We start from the raw sequence: 19,294 nt of genomic DNA, 5'->3' as shown, positions 1-19,294 counted from the left end.
CTTTCAAAATATTCTTATAATTGAATTTCCACTGATTAGAACTCCTCCCCACGCTCTCATCCCCGATTATCTTATGGAGGTTTAGTCTTCCATGCCTAAAACTGTGAATTTGGGCCAGTCACGGGGTGTTATCTCAGTTTAGGAAGTCTCCAGTTCACATAGGTCATTTATTTTTAAATTTGAGCCTGGGATCCAGAAACGCCCATCGCTCTCCACTTCAGGTGTTCTCTCCTTCCCTCTCTCCAGGGAGGGAGAAGTTCAGGAAGAGAGAAAGCTCCTTCCTCTGCTCCTGTTCTCCAGCATTTCATCCTAAATTCAGAGATGAAGTGTGTAGTCTAGGTCGAATCCGCTGTTGCTTAAAAAAGAGCCTGAACTTTCTCCAGTCCTTTGTGAAGCAAGCCCACCTTTGCCTTCAACCCTTCCTTAGCCCAACCATAGGCTTCACCAGGCCCAGCCTCTGGTCATCAAAGAGAGAGCCAGGGGGTGGTCCCTGGAGCCAACCTGCTGAGCTGAGGAGGGGCCAGCGAGCCACTGAAACCTGTTGCTGGCATCCTGAGGTAGAAATTGGAAAGCACGTTTCTAGATGGCAGTTGGGTTCTGTAATTCATTTGCTCACTCAACAAATATTTGCTAAAGTCTGCTACGTGGTCCAGGTAACTTTCTAAGTGCTGGGGACACAGTGGTAAACAAACAAACAGAGGTAGACAATAAGAAAATCAAACAAGCAAAATATGTTATATGTCAGAAGAGGTTGGTTTGGAGATGGGAGCGGGGTGTTGTGACTTTAAATAGACTGGTCAGGAAAGACACGGCTGAGAAGGTGAGGAAAGATCTGAAGCTTCCAGGGGGAGTGGAGTGGGTGGGGAGAGTGCTAGAACATGGGGTCAGAGAGGCAATGTGGGCGTGGCGCGAGGGCTAAAGGCTTCTGAGCTACAAGAGGACAGGCAAGATGTGAGGTACACTTGAAAGGTTTGTTCCGGCTTCTGTGCTGAAAATAGTCTGCAGTGGGGAAGGAGCAGAAGCAGAGAGAACGTGTGGTGGCTTGGAAGAGGATATGTGCTTAACCTATATCAAATTATTTTTTATTATATTTTTTAATTATAGGGGTCCCTAAGGAGTGTTTTAGACATTTTTTCTTATTTGTGCCCCTGCTCTCACTCCACGGAATTTTAATACCTCAGATGCACCGTGTATCTGTTTATGTATTATCTGTACGCCTGTGGTTTATACACACAACCCCCCAAGAACCAATTTGCACCCCCTTGGGCCCAATATTTTCTCAGTGGAGAATGCATGGTGTAGGGTGATAACACTAGAGTGTGAGATCCGTTCACTTGCTTTTCCTCTCTAAAAGTTAACGATTATAGACACTAAATCACCCCGGGAAGAGGTTAGATATTCATGGCTTCGTCATTCAGTACATAGGCATGGAAACAGGAAAGTGCCTAGTGCTTTTTTCAAAATGCACAAAGTAAAAACCAAAGCTTTAATAACAGTATTCAGGTAGTTTTCTTCTTTTATACTAGAAAGCCTGAGAGAGTATTAGGATTTTGTTCTGTGTAAACCATGATGGCGACGGTTCAAAGACAGGATTCCTAAGACATGAGCAAATCTCCAAATAGAAATGATTCCAAAAGATGTTTGGAAAACTCATTCTCTGTGAAATGTGCACGTGTGTGTGTACGCTTGTGTGTGTGTACATGTGGGGGAGTGGTGTGTATCTTACCTTTTCCCTGGGAATTTGTGCAGATTGGTATCTCCACGGATGATTGAAGAGCAACAGTTGCTGGGTTTTTACAATTTTCCTCTATTTTTTAAGGAAGTTGGGGCTTTCTAGCAAAAAGCTTTCTTTTTCTTTTCTTTTTTTTAAAAACAAACCTAACAAATGAGTTTTAAGATCTTTACTGCTGGAAATTGAAATGAATATTACGCTGTTGACAGGCAGTAGAAGACGGGATGTGATTAAGTGCATCGTCAAGATTCCTCAGTTGGATTTAATAATAACAGCTTCTCAGAAAGGATTAATAACAGTCTTCAACAGCCAGGTAATTTGAAAGCTTGGATTCTTTCTTTCCTCCCTCCCTCCCTCCTTCCCTCCTTGCCTTCTTTCCTTCCTTCCTTTTGTTTTATCTGTGCATTATGTGTATGTATCAGGTGCAGCAGAAACCATAAACCATATTTCAGAGTTATTCCAAAAAATAAAGCCAAATATTATGAAAATGATAAGATTGCTGAGCCCTGGATCAATTTTTCAGATTTCGGTAACTGCATTTGGCAATATTCCTTGGGGTGTTATGTTGAACCATGTGGCATCAGCACAATTAAATGATGATCCTGGATAATTTATCAGAGAAAATCAGAAAAACTCACAAGTCAGGTGATTTGGTCATAATTCTACCAAGTAGTAAAAGGTTCCAACAAGAACCTTGGAGTAAAAAAAAAGGCTCAAATTCCAGCCCTTCTATTTTACTAGCTATGATGTTAAGTAGGGAAGCTATGAGCCAATGTATACCTTTTCATGTCTCTTCTATCCATCTGCAAAATGAGGACACCAGGACCAGTCCTCTCTCCCTCAGAAAACTGTGGTGAAGGTCAAAAGAGATGATGAATCCAGAAGCATCTTATGAACAATAAATGCCCATATATATGTAAGGCATTGCTATTATTAACGCCATTTCTTTCTAAATTTGTAAATTTTGGACTTCCATTTTCAAAATACGAGCGATTATAATGGAATGTACGATGATACAGTCTATGTCATATGTCACTGTGAAAATTAAAGGTGAAGGTTTGGTGTTAAATATCAAAAAATAAATCCAATTATTAGCTTTATAAAGTAAAATATATTTGAAATAATCATCACGTGATCAAAATTTCAACAATAATTTCCAGCCCTTCAGTGATCTCCATCACAGGCAGCCAGATGCCATCAGAGGAGACGGCTGCCAGCCATGGGGTGGTGCAATGGGAGAGTCCCAGTGCCAGTGTGAGCCCAGCCTCCCTGCCCAGCCGTGCAGGTCACTTATCTCCACGCCTTGGTTCCTCCTGATCCAGAACCAAAGAACTTCCCTCCCTAGGTAGTTGTTCTGTTTAAATGAGTAAATACAAATAAAGTGCTTAGCGTCGTTATAAGCACTCAGTAAATGTTGGCAATTATGATTATGAACAAATGATGTGAAAACAAAAATGGACTTTCCTCATTTATATAGGAAAATCTTCCCTGGTCTCTTTTTTTCCTTCGTGCATTATTTCCCTTCTCATTTTCCACCTTTATTTCCTCAAAAATAGAACTAAGATTGTATCTAAAGAAAAATGTGAGGGGCTGGCCCCATGGCTGAGTGGTTAAGTTCACGCGCTCCGCTGCGGCGGCCCAGGGTATCTCTGGTTCGGATCCTGGGCGTGGACATGGCACTGCTCATCAGACCATGCTGAGGCGACGTCCCACATGCCACAACTAGAAGGACCCACAACTACAATATACAACTAAGTACTGGGGGGATTTGAGGAGAAAAAGCAGAAAGAAAAAAAGAAAAGAAGATTGGCAACAGTTGTTAGCTCAGGTGCCAATCTTAAAAAAAAAAAGTTAAAAAAAAAAGAAAAATGTGAGAAGGAAAATAATGATCTTCGTAATACAATAGTTCAGGATTATGTGAAACAAAATGAGGTGGCGTTCTCATATTTCCAGAGAGGCATCACACACATATGCACGCACGCTAGTCTATAGGTGCATGCATACATGCTCACAAACACACAGACACATCTCTTCCCTATAAGACAATGCAATGAGAGAGAAAAGATTGCTTAACAATTATTTTAAGATTTGATACACCAGGAATAAATGGTATTTTGAATGTTGCATGCCTTCCAAATAGGATGACACATTCTGTGAGAAAGTAATTTGGTAGAGTAGGTCACAGGAACCATTCATTAAAAGGTATCCATTAATAATGCAAAATATCTTATAAAATTGGCTCTATGTTTAGTAGAATAAACGTAGGTAAGGATGTTCGTGGTGCTTTCTGGAGGGCTTTGATATAGACTCTGACTGTTATTAATGAAAATTCCTGCAAAAAAAGCTAGATTTTAAAAATTCAAATCACACCTATAAGGACTATGAAACTTTGAAAGATGATAGGAGAACTTTAAATATGTGGCTTCTACCAAAGATGGAGGTGGGGAAATAGAGGAGGAAACCCCAGGTGTTGTGCTCTCTGCTCACCAGTTTGCTCAGAGCGCCTTCTGTTTCCCATGGAGAAAAGGTCCCCGGGCAGAAAAGGCGTCTCCAGATGAAAGACAGTCTGTGATGACCACAACTAACAGTTTTAGTTAAGGAGATCTATGACTTATTTTTCCTCCTGTTCACATAATCCATTCCTTCTGGGCAGCCTTTTTCTAGACTTTTCCCATGACCATTCGAGCATGCCAAATAAACCAGGTCATCAACACACTTGACTACTTCCCTTTACCTTGGGAACAATTAACATGCCTTAAGGTTAAGAGGCTGCTCATGTATGTACCAGGTGTGCATGGAATAAATCTATGATTCTCCAGCCACATAGAACCCAGGGCATGATATTCATTCAATAGATACTTACTGAATAAAAGCGGAAGCTCACTTGATACAATGTTCTTAAGTCTCTCAATAACTTGAGCAATAACTTCCAAATAAAACAGTGGGTTTTTTTCCTACATCAATTTTTATTCATATTGACCTATTTAGCATTCTTTCAACTACTCTTGCCATTGCTGTAAGTATTACTTTGCATTCACAATTTTTGATATCACATGTTGCTCTGAATAACTAAAGAATGTGAGGCAGTTCACAAATAGAAGGAACAAAATAATTAGGAAAGTCTAAGACTCTAAGAGCACAGTCCCAGGCTTAAAGACAAGCTGCAGAAGTGTAAACCTCGCCCGAAGCACACAGGGCACTATTCCCCAGGGCTGGGCTCCAGGGAAAGGAGAAACAGGCAGGCAACTCATGGAAGGCGGAAATGACAAGTGAGATCAAATCGAGGAGTTATTGAGTTGTTTTAGGGTCAATATTCTCATCTTTAATTGTCGTGCCAACTAGGTTTCATTATTGCCTTTCTTTGTTTATAGATGAGAGTTCAGACTAGCACCAATGTTACCGTAAGTACATTTTTTAAATTCCTAATTAAGTCAAACTTAGGGCTATGATCATGGTTCCTCCATAACTCATCACAATCGAATGAAGTGCCGGAATTGGCTCTGAGAATAAGATGTTTTCATAGGTTGTAAGCTTATGTTTATTGACTAGGATCAAAACTAAACTTTGAGCAACAGCAAAGAGGACCCTTTGCTTTCTGGAGTTAAACTGATTGCAGAGAATTGACTGGAAACTGATCACTCCTTGGAAGCTTCAATTTAAAAGTTTCGCCTGTTTTTCCAAGCACTCACTGTGGAGGGATGTGAAAAATGGACACAGCCTAAGTTGTGAGAACAACAAGGAAATAGCCAATGGAAATAATTGACAACATTTGATTTTAAACTTGAAAACGGCATAAAAAAATTTGAGTGCGATTTTTTAATTTGTTTAATCCATATCGCTAATTGGAAAAGTAATCTTGCCCCAATGTTGTGAAGCTGTGGTGACTTGCTGTCAGAATCCCACCGTGGCTTTATGAGACATGGGCAAGGCTGGACTCTTCACCCCCCCTTACATGCCCTGAACGCACTGAAGTACAAAGGAGGGTGCCAGGCGCCTGGCAGAGGAGGCCCGCTTCTCCCTAAGCCTGTTAGAATTCCTAACACGCTTTACAGAGGGTTCAAGGGCGTGACTGACATGACCTGAGGCAGGCACTCAGACGTGGGAGCTGCCGTTCTTGTTCAGTAGTGTGTGGTTGCTGATAAGAAAGATGCTGCCCACACCAACTTCTCCACTTTAGGCAAGACACAAGACAAACTCATTGGCCTCACCTTGACCATTGCCCCGAGGACCACTAAGATCTTTTCTAGCTAAAAGTTTTAAGCATGGGGATAACTTCAGAGAACTTGCTTAATCAGTGCCCTAAATCTAGTCTCCCCGTGTCCCTGTGAGGAAGTGTCCTCACAAAGGTGAATAGTGCAGAGATGACTGCTCTGCCGGCCACCCTGTGCTTCCAGGGAGCTGCTCCAGGCACTGGCTGCATCATTCTCCAGCTGATGGTGCTGAGACACTCAGGGTAAGGATGAAAGGGAAAAAGACGAGAGCCTCTCCTCCAACCTCAGAGAAGAGACATTGCGAGGCTCCTCTGCAAACAAGGAGGCCAAATGGGGCTTTTAACGTAGCGAACCTACTCTTTACTAACCATCGCCATGTGATGGAACAAAATACAATATTACACCCCCACCCCCATTCTATGCTTTTCTGTCAGGACACCTCCTGGATTACAGGATGTGATTATCTCTCACAGCTGAAACGAATTGTCGCCACTACAGAAAGGACCATTATCGTCTGGGATTACAAAGCTCAAGGGAGCAGCCAGGTACTGTGCTAAGAGAAATACTCGAAGAAACTCGATTGTCTTTTCCATACTGGTGGGATATGAGCAATCCACTTTCTCTACTGAATATCAGTTTCCTCATATGGAAAAAACTAATAATCAAGTCCAGCTTTAATATTGTGTAAGGCTAATTAAAAGAGAATGTTCTTTCCTTTTAGTGTATGTTTAATTTCGGGGTATTTGTTTTGTTTTGTTTTTGAGAGAGAGGGGCTAATTCCTTTCTTCTTTCATACCCTTCTCTGAATCCAAGTGCTATCTGTTTGATTGTGTTCATGTTATCAAGTTCAAAGCCTTTCTCTCCAACCCAGCTTGTTTGGTAAGAAAATTACTAAAATCAAATGCTTAATTCTGGCAAAAAATCTAATGGGGCAGATGTTAATGTTAATCTCTTTAGGAGCTGAGATGTGACCACTTAACCAATTTACAATGTTTATTTATTAACTTGTTTATCTGCAGACCTATAGAAGTAATGAACATGTTCCTTGCACTCAAGCAAAACTCAGTCTTGAAGAGTCTCATGAATAAACATAATATATAACATTCAGGTCCAGCAAATTCTACAGTAAAAAGAACAAGTGCAGTAGGGGCTTCGGGAGAGGTGAAATCACTGAGCATTGGGATTATATAAAAATGCCCTCGGGCTGGCCTTGTGGCGCAGCAGTTAAGTTCAAATGTTCCGCTTTGGTAGCCCGGGGTTCGCCAGTTCGGATCTTAGGTGTGGACATGGCACCGCTTGGCAAGCCATGCTGTGGCAGGCATTCCACATATAAAGTAGAGGAAGATGAGAACGGATGTTAGCTCAGGGCCAGTCTTCCTCAGCAAAAAGAGGAAGATTGGCAACAGATGTTAGCTCAGGGCTAATCTTCCTCAAAAAAAAAAAAAAAAGGAAAAAATGCCCTCAGAAAGAAGGCCGACTTTGAAGGACAGGGAGGATTAAGAAACTTTCCTCTGTGCCTTACTTGTGACTGGTCTCGGTGAAAAACTAAACTTCTCGTGCTTGTCCACAATGCTGTAACCGGGAGGTAGTGATGCCGGGATGGTTTCAAAGAAGGCAGCTGGTTGCTTAATGTACTTTACATGATGTGTGACTATCTCGTGTCATATAGTTTGACTGCAACTCTCCTCCCAGCTCTCTCCTGTTTTCACTCTTGCTTTTCAACCCCTGGAAGCCGCTGATTCCTTGAAAGTGTCTCCTTCCACTCTTCGGTTGCCCTCCCTCCGCTCTCCTTCCCTTCCCACCTGCACCGCTGGGTGGATCATCCGACCTGAAGTCATCCTCACCCTCCATTCTCTTAAATCTCTATCCTCAAAGCTCTAGTCCCGGAGAGATGCTGCAGCCTTTCTCTGCTCCTTTGCAGCGGCGAGCGCTGCTGGAAAAAACACAAAGCCGTGCTATTTGGCATCACTACAAATTCAGGGTCTGCAGACTCACTTGGGCGCGGGTGGCTTCCATCAATCTCTTTCTTATCTTTGCCAACTCGCCTTCCCATCGCCAGCAAGTATTCCAAAATTCCCTTCTTCTCCTCAGGCCCTCTCCCACTCAGCAGATGAACTGGCCCCTACTTTCCTGAAAACACTGAGTCTATAAGGCTTGTCCTCTTTCAAATTCTAGCCCTCTCACCTACAGCTGTAACGAGGGGTGCACTCCTCCTTCCCTCCTTTCTTACTTCCTCTTTCTGAAGACAAAATATCTTTGTGTCTGATGCTCCCCCCAACCCCCGCCTCATCCAGAACGAGGCTCCATAGCATCTTCTCTCTCTCTTTTTGACATGAATCTCCCCTTCTAGGATCCTTTCTCTCAACCTCCTCTGAATCTTCCTCTCAACCAATTCAGGTCTGAGATCTAAGGTCACCCTCCCTGACCGTGGAAACTAAAGTGGCCTCTTCAGTCACTCTTCATCACAGTACTCTAGTTTATTTCCTTAAGTGCACTTCTCATTATCTGGAGTTATCTGCTTTATTCATCCATCTTCCCCCAATAGAATGATAACTCCACAAAGTCAGAAACTTGTCTTGTTCATCACGATATGGCCCGTGCCCAGAATAGTCCTTGGCACATCATAGGTGTTCAGTAAACATTTGTTGAATGACTGAATGAACTTCTAAATATGTTCGAGTCTCACTCATTCTAAAGGAAAAAAATGAATTAAAATTTTTTTGCACATCTTTTTCTTCTATCTTAGGTAGAGACTGGATTCCAGGAGGGCAGTAGCCACATAGCTTAGTGAATCCAGTTCTGTAGCACAGAGTCAGCTCGACAAATGCTTGCTGAATGTTTCCGGATAAACTTAGATGTTAGGATAGTTTTCTCCTTGTAAAATAATTGGGACTTTAATACTTGATTTTCTTGTTTAACACCCAGTTTTATGTCATCAGTCTGGTAAGACTTGAACCTTTTTGTGCTTCCTGTTAATATTGCCTTACAAATTCAAGAGAGGGACATTCACAGGAACACATCAGAAATTCTCATTGCTTGTTGAGCCAGAGGTGGGTAACCCACCCTTTTCACCACAAAACACCCAAAAGCACAGTGGTGAGCTCAGAGTGAATGTTTATTAACTGTTCTTGGTTAACTTTGGTTTTTTTCAAGTTCCTTTAACACTGTAGAAGTATCTGGAAGGAGAAACATCAAAAAGTAAAACTTCTATCAAATAATAGGGGCAATATTTATATTTAGATATTTAGAGCAATGGAATAACTTACCAAAACGTTCTTCTGTTTCAGGAAAACTATTTTGTCATCAAGCCTATGGATCACTGCCTCCTCTGCGTGTGCACAGTGTCCCTGCCCGACCAACTCTGCCGAGACGACATCCTCTTAGGGGATGATGGAGGTTTCGTGAACAAATTCACAGTAAATAGTGATGACTTTGGACTGAAGCAGGCAAAATCCAAAAAAAAATTACAAACTCAGGTCCTGGACTCAAAGAACTTTAAAAGGTAAGGGTATTACATGCGTAGTCCAGTTGTTTAATACAGACATTGTTCCAGTGTTTGTATAGCGGAAGCAACGTGAGACCCCACGGTAGAGATCTGAAACACAGAGCTGAACAAGAAACACTTCTTGCCTCAAGGGACTTCCGGTACAATAGAGCAGACAGACAGGAAAGTCAGCAACCGACATGCCTATTCTGAGTGCTATTGACAATCAAAATCTTTAGGTACTTGAATGAATGAAAGAGTTAAATAAAAAATTAAATCATGAAAAAACTATAAAAGACATCTACGACTATTTACTAGCCCTTGAATATGGAAGAAGATTCTACAAATAAAAGCAATGGATACAAAATTCAAAGAAAAACTTTGATAGATGACTATACACGAAAGAAAACCTTCTGGACATCAAAAGATTTTTTAAAAGTAGGTAATGAATGGAACAAATATTGATAATAAATATTACAGACAATGAGTTTACTCTTTAATAGGTATTAGAACTCAATTAAAAAACAATAATTCCTCAAGAGAAAAACGGGCAAAGGCCCAGAACAGATAGTTCACACACATGCACATACAGTACAAGTAGACAATAAACATCTCAAAATGATCATCAGGCAAAAATGCTAACGAAAATTATCTCTAACTAATGAGATTATGGGTGATTTTTATTGTCTTCTTTATCATTGCAGTGTTTTTGAAGTTTTTAGAGTAAGGCATATATTACCTTTACTAGCAGAAAGACAAATTTTGTATTAAATATATCCCCTGCATTAATCAAAGAAGTAGAACTTAAAATCAGATACAATTTCTCACTTATACAATTGGAAAGTATTGAAAATGGCGAAGATGCTATGAGGTGGGCATTCTCACATACTGCTGGTGATGGAGGTATGAGTTGCATCCCTTTCTGAAAAGCAGTATGGGCAGACGCATAAGTGTCTAAATAAACATTTATGCATTGGGACCTGGGATCCCCACATGTTTAAAAATATAAGTATGGATGGGGCCAGCCCCATGGCCGAGTGCTTAAACTTGCATCCACTGCTTCGGGGGCCCGGGTTTGCAGATTCAGATGCCAGACACGGACCTATACTACTTGTCAGCCATACTGTGGTGGCAACCCACATACAAAACAGAGGAAGACAGATGTTAGCTCAGGGCTAGTCTTCCTCAAGTAAAAAAAAGGAAGATTGGCAATAGATGTTAGCTCAGGGCTAATCATCCTAAGGAAAAAAAAAATATATATATATATATGTCATGGTTATCACAACATATTATTTCTAATAATAAAATACATAGTATCTAACTATAGAAGGATTAATTTAAATGATCAATCATTTAAATAAATAATTCAGATATTATATAAATGTATAATATAATATTCTATAAATATATATTTACATATTTTATAAATATATCCATGCATATGTCACATATTTATATGTAAAATATATATTTTGCCAGACTCCTAAAAAATATTTAATGTATCAAGGATGTTTAATAAATCATAGTATAACCATATTAGGGAATGCCATGCACCCCCATTAAATTATGTTTTGAAAAATACTTAATATGGAAATATGAATGATATAATATTAAGTAAAAAAATATTTTTACTTTTCTATGTACATATAAATCTAGTTTTATAAAAAGATACATCTATGTGTATGTGCATCTGTGTCTGTGTATTTCTACACTTCTACTTATAAAAATATTGAGTGTAAATATCCCAAAATATTAATAATGATTACCTATGGGACTTCAGAGAGGTGATTTTTATTTTTTCTTTATAGTTTTCTACTTTCTAAATTTTGTACAATGAAAATTTTTCTTTTAGAATAAGAAAAATCCTTTTAAAAATACAGGATTATACTGTCATTATTGTGACAAACATTTTATCCCAGAGTTAGAATATGCAGTTAAAAGATCATTGCAACTGTCACTACAATGGAATTATTGCTGGAACCCTAAGAATGACACAGTAACGATCCATCTGGCTCCATTTTCCATTCCTCATACAAACAGTATCACTTAGTTCCACCAAGAGCTAGACTCTGATGAGGCAGTTTGTTAACACGTGATGTGCTGCTCTACAAACTAGCATGCATTTCATTCCAATGATGATAGGCTCTTAGGACAGATGCCGAGACATGAATCTTCTCTTTACTGAGATGTGTGTCACCTGTCAGGAAATTCCATGGCTTGTTTCCCTCCGTGTCCCCATTAGATAGATATGTTAGAAATGAGATTGTGGATCTGAGGAATTTGAGGAATCTGGGTACAGTTAAATGAATGCTAATTCACATTGGTTCTTTTGGGTGACTATTCACGTGTAGATGATTTAATCATGTAGATGATCGACATGTACACAATTTATTATTTGAGACTGAAGTATACGTGTAGGCTGCATGTTGAGGCATTTCCTTACCCCAAGAGATCTTCAAATTCAACAGAATGAAAAGTATTAAGGCTAAAGAGATAATTAAATTCTAGAGTCATCATGAAAGTTTTCCTGCAGTTGATATCCACACAATTCATTCATATTGAATGGGGGGGTAGCAAACACTGGTATGCAAAACATTGTACAAATTAAAGAAAGAAGTAGCCAGCATCCAGAGTTCAAAATTAAACACACTGTGGCATGCAAGGAGAAATCTCCCTCTCCGCTCTCTTCAATACCATATTGTTGAACTTGCCTGCCTTGAGTTATAAACGTGTATTCCTCAACTAGAATCTAAGGAACTTGGGGACAGGAATTTTACCTTAGGAGCTGGCCCGGTGGTGCAGTGGTTAAGTGTGCGTGTCCCACTTCGGCGGCCTGGGGTTCACCGGTTCCCATTCCAGGTGTGGACATGGCACTGCTTGGCAAGCCATGCTGTGGCAGGCGTCCCACGTATAAAGTAGAGGAAGATGGGCACGGATGTTAGCTCAGGGCCAGTCTTCCTCAGAAAAAAGAGGAGGATTGGCAGATTTTAGCTCAGGGCTAATCTTCCTCAGGAAGAAAAAAAAAATTTCCCTTAATCATCTTTATGTCCTTGGTACCTGGGATACAGTAGGTGCTCAATAAATGTTTGTGAATGAGGAAACAAATACTGTAACATAGGAGGAAATATAACACCATGAAGATGGCTTCTTCCAGTTAAGAGGAGAGTTTTATGGCAGAAGTTCACCCTCTGACACCTAGCTTCTCACTCAAATGTCCTGTGTACTGATGAGCGAGCCTGTGATGAGGATTCACCAGTGCTCTGGGATTATAAATTTCCCAATTCTTCAGTTTTGGAAATATTCATGGAAAATATGAAAGTGAGTTGACTCGTGTAAGATATAAAACAATATGAAACGCAGTCTTCCATTTGTATGATCAGAATTTTTTCAGTAAAGTACAGATAATAGTGCCAATATCGGACAGGGATTCTTCTAGATTATTCCTTTAATTCTGAATCTATAGCTCAAAATTTGATGATATTCTTTTATTTTTCCACTTTAACTATGCTACATTATCAAAATTTAACAGCAAACTGTTGTTAAACAGTTAAGTGTGGTATAATGCATAAGGTGGTGTTATACATGCAGGCTTTACCGCAGTTCAGAGGTGTGATCTGGCTAAAGTCACAGGGAAACGCCCAACAGAAACTCAACGTGATGTTTGTTTGTCTAAAACGACCTCTCGTTTTTTTCTTTTAATTCCAGCGTTAAGAGGAAGCTACATAATGACTGGGTTATGAAAATTAGATACATTTCAGCCCTAAATTGCTTTGGATCTTGCTCCTTAGACAGTGCTCATTCACTAGTTTTGGATTCCTTGAAGAGACTTGAGGATAATTTGTAAGTACAGTAGTTTATAGACAGCAACATTCTGTGACTTTCAGATTTTTCACAATTGATAAGCCCATGGCAGCCCTGGAACTTTCAAACTGGTTTTGAGAAAAATCAAGTATTAGTTATTCCATTTGTTTGACGAGATTAATTAGATTTTCAGGAGGAAGTTGAAGATATTCATGCAAATCTGAACATGACGTGACTTCACAGCAGTAATTTTGCTTGTTGGTTGTTTATCACTATAATCTTTTGGAATAAATCAATTCAGGTGTATCTGTAACTAGATTTTCCAAATATAGATCTACTAGTAAAACTTTATACTTTTAAGATCATTTTTACAGGTCAACTGGCTAGCCAATAGCCTGTGAGTGTCTGTAGCACGATCATCATGTTCCATTTGTAATAAATACACAAAATGGCTTTCTTATAGACAGGCGAATTTGAATAGTGCGTAGTCTTATTTTCTATCTGGTTAAATATTGGTTAATATATAATAACTATAAAACAGCTATTGTACTTTGTTTCAGTTTTAAAAAAATGCATTGAATTATATGCTACAACATGGATAAAGCTTAAAAACATTATGCTAAGTGACAGAGCCAGACACAAAAGACTGCATATTGAACGATTTTATTTATAAGAAAGGTGTAGAAAAGGCAAATTTATAGAGACGGAAAATAGATAAGCAGATGCCTAGGGGTGATGTGGGAGCAAGGATCCCAAGTGGACACAAGGGAACCTCTGATGAAAATGGTCTAAAATTTTTTTGTGGTGATTGTATACAATGCTATAAATTTACTAAAAATAATGAAATTGTACACTTATAAATGAGTGAATTTTATGGCATGTAAATTATACCTCAATAAAGCTGTCTTAAAAAAATGTGTGGAAACTTCTGGTTGCCAGTCTGACATGTAAGGAGTTTGAAAGTCATCACTCAGACCTAACATCAAGTGCAAAACTAAACAAACTGAAAAATCAATAACTCTTCTCAGATCCATCAAACAAGTGAGGTCACAAGTCAAACTGCTGCCCCCAAACTTGGAGCGACAGGCAGGCAAATACTGAGAATCCCAGCCTACAGGAGCAGAAATCCACAAGCAGAAACCTCCAGGGAAACCAGTACCAGGGTAGGGAGAGGAAACTGTAATTGACAAATTGCTGGGGGCTCAGGTAGACAAGACTGATAGTTAAAATCTCCAGAGACCCCGTCATGGGGGTCCCCACACTTTTGTGAGTTTCATCTCAACGAGCTTGACCAGTTTCTCACAGTGAATATTGGACAAAAATCTTCTCCTGCTTCTGCGGGAGGAAGGAGAAAATGAACCACCTTGAAATATACCAGAGCAGTCTTCTTAACAAGGCCTGATCTCCAGAGAAACTATCTTACCAGAGCCTAAACCATTAAGATTTTATCAGAGACTAACCCACTTGGGAGAAGGGAAATACTCAACTCTAGACAACTCTAGTCTTCCTGTCCCACTAAGAGAGGGAGGGAAGAGAAGCGCTGGTGAAGTTCCCGTTTCAGAGGAACAGGTTCAGCAGAAGGCTGAGACCCAAGCATAGGACTACAGACTGCTCCCCCCTTACCGCTACATTATTGAAAGCCTATTTACAGCAGTTCTTTTTACGTAGTCCATCAAGTCCCACTAGCAAGAAAAAGTTACACAGCATACTGAAAGCAAAAATGCAGTTTAAAGAGCGTCAGAACCAGACTCAGCTGGAGCAGGGATGTTGGAATTATCAGACTGGGAATGTAAAGTAACTATGACTAATGCACTAAGGGTTCTAACAGATAAAGTAGACAGCATGCAAAACAGATGAGTCATGTAAACAGAGAGGTGGACATTTTAATAAGGAATCAAAAAGAAATGCTAGAGATTAAAGAAAACTGTAATAGAAACAATGCCTTTGATTGGCTCAAGAGTAGACTGACATGGGTTAGGAAAGAATCTCTGAGCTTGAGGATATGTCAGTAGACACTCTAAAAATGGAAAAGCAAAGAGAAGAATGACTGAAAAAAATGGAATAGAATATCCAAGAACAGTGGAACAACTACAAAAGGCATAACATACGTGTAATGGGAATACCAGAAGGAAAGAGAGTAAGAGAAGAAATATTTGAAGCAATAATGACTGAGAACTGCCCCAAATTAATGTCAGATACCAAACCCCAGGTCTAAGAAGCTCAGAGAATAGCAAGCAGGATAAATGTCAATTTGATTTTATACTATGTTGGCATTTCATAATACATTCATAGCCATAAAGAAATATTGTGAAAATGTATGCAAATATAATATGCCCTTGTGGTCCTATAGAAAACATATATTCTACTTCAACATCCAGAGAGGGGGTTTTAATTTCCTAGCTATACAAATCTACAGCCATGATTTTAACAGCACAGATATCTCCAGTACACTTACCAGGGTAATTCTAGCAGTTAATACGGCAACCAGAAAGTTATACAGGTCATGTAGTTCAGCCTTTAATCCAGAAGTGTATCAATTATTCAATAAATATTTACTAAGTCACCATGTGTTAAGCACTGTGGACAATACAAATATGTTTAAGTCATGACCCCTGCCTTTAAATGCTTAAAATCTAAGTGGGAAGACAAGAAATATAGATATGAAATCAGTGGTATGTTGGAGCCAGCTCATATTGGCTAATGAGAGCTGATTGCTAAGATTTCAGGAATTTGACAAACTTATTGTTAAACACGGCCATCATTTAAAAATAAGCTCGCAATTCAATTATATTAAAAACAAAGGCAATAAATACTCAAAACTCATGACTTCCTATTTATTTTACTACATTTTACTATTGTTTATGCTTTTGAGGATTTTATGTCCTCGAGAACATAAAAGTACTATATAACGGTGTGAAACTGTATATCTTTTCTCAGCTCCATGTTCAGAGATATCACATTGCTAGTTTGAAATCTGCCATGATAGGAATATTTATACCATGGAGCACAGCAAATGTTGTAAACCAATGGCAAGAGTTGTGTTATAAACCAGTGGCACTCTCCCATCTCCTCTTCCCTGGCCCCAGCTGAATACGAAACATCTACCAGCACACCACTGCACAGGATAATTCACACTGCAAAGCAGAGCAGTTCAAGGCCAGTTGGATGGGGTAGGATTATAGGCATAATAGGAGTTCGGAAAAGGGAGTGATAAATGATAGTCCTCTAGCAAGCCCATAGAGATAAAAACAAGAAACCTTATATAGGGGACTATGTAAATACATTTGGTAGCGATTTCATTAAACAAGAAAGTATCCAGCAGCCACAATAAACATAACTAGTCAGCATTTGGACGAATGAAGTGACTTATTTCTTCCTTCTTAAAGAGTATCTGTACATTGGTGTGTTTAGTTGCCTATTGTCAAACTAACATTACAAAATAGAAATCAAAAGATTAGTCTGAACAATATTGACAGGCCCTAACTTCCAGCACGTAGAACTTTTCTCTTCAGAAACGCCAGGATCCCTCTCTCCGACCTCTGTGTCTTACCTTATCAACTCTTAAATGCTCTAACTCCCACTCCACCTGCTCAGTGCTTCGTCTCTCCATTAGGTCAAATTTTATCATCCCTCTCTTTGACTTTCTCCCCTCCCTACCCACCTGGACTCCAGATTAACCATCTGAGCTCATATCTCACCAGCATTCGTCTTTGCTTTACATCCCTATCTGTCCACTGCATCAATCAGCAAAATCCCTACCCTTCCACTCAGCAGAGACCTTGGCGCGGCCTCCCAATCCTTTTACACACCTTTGATATCCTCCCTGTCCTGTTCCCTAGTGACTATTCCAAACGTCAACTCCTTTCACTCTCCATGGATATCCTGTCCTCCTACAAGACCAAAAAACCCTGAGACCTCAGGAGTCATTCCCTAACACCCCAGATCTTGCAGATTTTCTATATCCACACCCATCCTTAAGTCTTTTCTTTTTGTTTCAGAAATGGAGGTATCAAACCCTCCATGGGTGACATTCCACTTAACTCCTTCTTCTGCAGGATCTTGCCGTTTCAGTTTCTCCCACTCTCTCACTTTCAACCTATAATGCTCAAGTCCCTTGTGATCTGAGTAATGCTTTCCTTGAGCTACAACCTCCTTTGATCTATCACACTACACTTCTTCTGGAAAGAGTAGTGTGCATTCACTATCTTTACTATCTTGCATTATTCATTCCCTCTATAACCCTCTCTAATATAGCCGCTCCCCCTTTTACTCTATGAAAAGGGCTCCCACATTGCCAATGATGTCTACATCAGCAAACCAGTGGAAACAATGTATCAGATAGTCTGGGGGCATTCAGCATTACTGATTTCACCCACCCAGAAACTCTATTCTCTTAACTTTTGGGAAGCCAGAGTTTTCTCCTAGTATTTTACTGTCTGTTCTTCTTCCTTGTGATTCCTCTTTTTGTGCCTGCTCTTAAATGGTGGTGTTCTCTAGAGTTCTGTCCTTAGTCAACTTTAATTTTCACTTTCTACTCAATCCTTGGGTGATGTTCCTCTTCAATGTACTAATACCTATAAGCTGATGAAACCCAAGCTATTGTGACTTTTGGACTTACATATATCTGTTCACCATCTCCACTTGGACATCTCATACCCCTAAACTCATATGTTCAAACCGAACTTCACTTCCCCCACCTCTTAATCTGTGCCTTTTATAGCATTTTCATTTTTTCTTGATGACACCATGATCCATCAAATCACCCTCGGCAGAAATCCAGCAATCCCACATGACTCCTTCCTTTCCCTCAACTCCCACAGTCATCAGTCACCAAATTCGCCCATATTGCCTTACAAATACCTGTTAAATCTGTCTTATCTTCTGTACCTCTCTCCCCTTAAGCTCTTATCTTCAACTAGCCTCTTGCCTCAATACTCTTCCAGAGCATTCTTATGAAGATGATAGCCAACCATCTCAATAGCTTTCACGCTTCTCCATCCTCTACCACAGCACTTCCATAACCTGTGAACCTCTCCACCTTGGCCCCTTTGCTGCTTTGCACTTAGGTTCCTGTAACTCTGCACTTCTTGCTGCTCCCTGGATACCGTATGCTGGGACTTGGCACGTGCTCAGTGCCTGAAATACTCTCCCCACTCTTCCCCTTACTTCTCTACCACAACCTGCATAACGGCCACCCCCCTTTTTTTGGGAAAAGAGCAAGTTTTTTATTTTTAAATTTTCTTACAGTTTTATGGAGGTGTATTTGACCCCATACTTTTTTAAGGATCAGATGATACCATCTCTAGGGAATTTTCCTGACCTTCTCCCAGCACCCCCTTTCCCAGCTGGGTTAGGTACACTTTACATACCTCAGTCGTTGTATTTATTGCATTTTAATTATGTTTACGAGTGTGTCTTTCCAAGACACTAAGCTTGTTGATTTTTTATCTATCCAACATTCTCTTTCTGATTGTCTTATAGTTTGAGCAAAGCTACATAGATGACTCAGAAGAAGCTTTAGAGCAGAAGTCTGAATATGTATTATTTTAGGAAATACTCTGATTGAGGCACTGTACTAGGTGCTGGGAATTTAAAGATGCATATAAGACTAGGTCCTTGTTCTCCTGTCTACTAAGGAAGAAAACAAATAGATTCCCATGGAGGGTGATAAGTTCCATGATACAGATTCAGGAGAGGTGTATGGGAGCAGAAGAGAGTTCTCAGAGCATCTTAAGATAGGATTGTGGGGAGAGAAAAATTGGGAAAGGCTTCACGAAGAAGGTGTCACACATGCTGAGTTTGAAGAACTGGTAAGAGTTAGCCAGGCAAAGCAATCAAGTGAGAGTGAAGTGATAAATAGCCATATTAAAGAAACGGCATTTACAAAGGTATAAAGTGAAATGGAAGGTGGTGAGTCCTGGAAAGTATAGGTGATTCAATATGATGGGAACACAGAGAGGAAGAGTTGGAAAAGCTGAGTCTGGACTGGCCAAACATGAAAAGACCTGCATACCATGCTAAAGAGTTGGAATTTTAACCTGAAAGCTACAGGAAGCCATTGAATGC

At 39.9% G+C, this 19,294-nt stretch overlaps 1 protein-coding gene across 3 annotated transcripts in view; it reads left to right on the top strand.

Annotated features, from left to right (window-relative positions):
- The window catches only part of WDR64 (WD repeat domain 64), a 115,567-nt gene that overhangs the window by 10,346 nt on the left and 85,927 nt on the right, over nt 1–19,294 (top strand). For 2 of the 3 annotated variants that reach the window (XR_011535314.1, XM_070602317.1), the window contains exons 4-8: nt 1,942–2,045; nt 5,104–5,133; nt 6,378–6,488; nt 9,231–9,445; nt 13,133–13,267. Coding sequence is in view for 2 of the 3 variants with exons in the window: in XM_070602317.1 (XP_070458418.1) it covers nt 1,942–2,045; nt 5,104–5,133; nt 6,378–6,488; nt 9,231–9,445; nt 13,133–13,267 (595 nt within the window). In the remaining variant the exon portion in view is untranslated. The remainder of the gene's footprint in view (nt 1–1,941; nt 2,046–5,103; nt 5,134–6,377; nt 6,489–9,230; nt 9,446–13,132; nt 13,268–19,294) is intronic. The other variant, XM_070602319.1, reaches the window with a different exon arrangement.

The sequence above is a fragment of the Equus przewalskii genome, chromosome 31, assembly GCF_037783145.1.
Source record: "Equus przewalskii isolate Varuska chromosome 31, EquPr2, whole genome shotgun sequence".
Taxonomy (NCBI): domain Eukaryota; kingdom Metazoa; phylum Chordata; class Mammalia; order Perissodactyla; family Equidae; genus Equus; species Equus przewalskii.
This window is presented reverse-complemented; position numbering and strand designations above follow the sequence as displayed.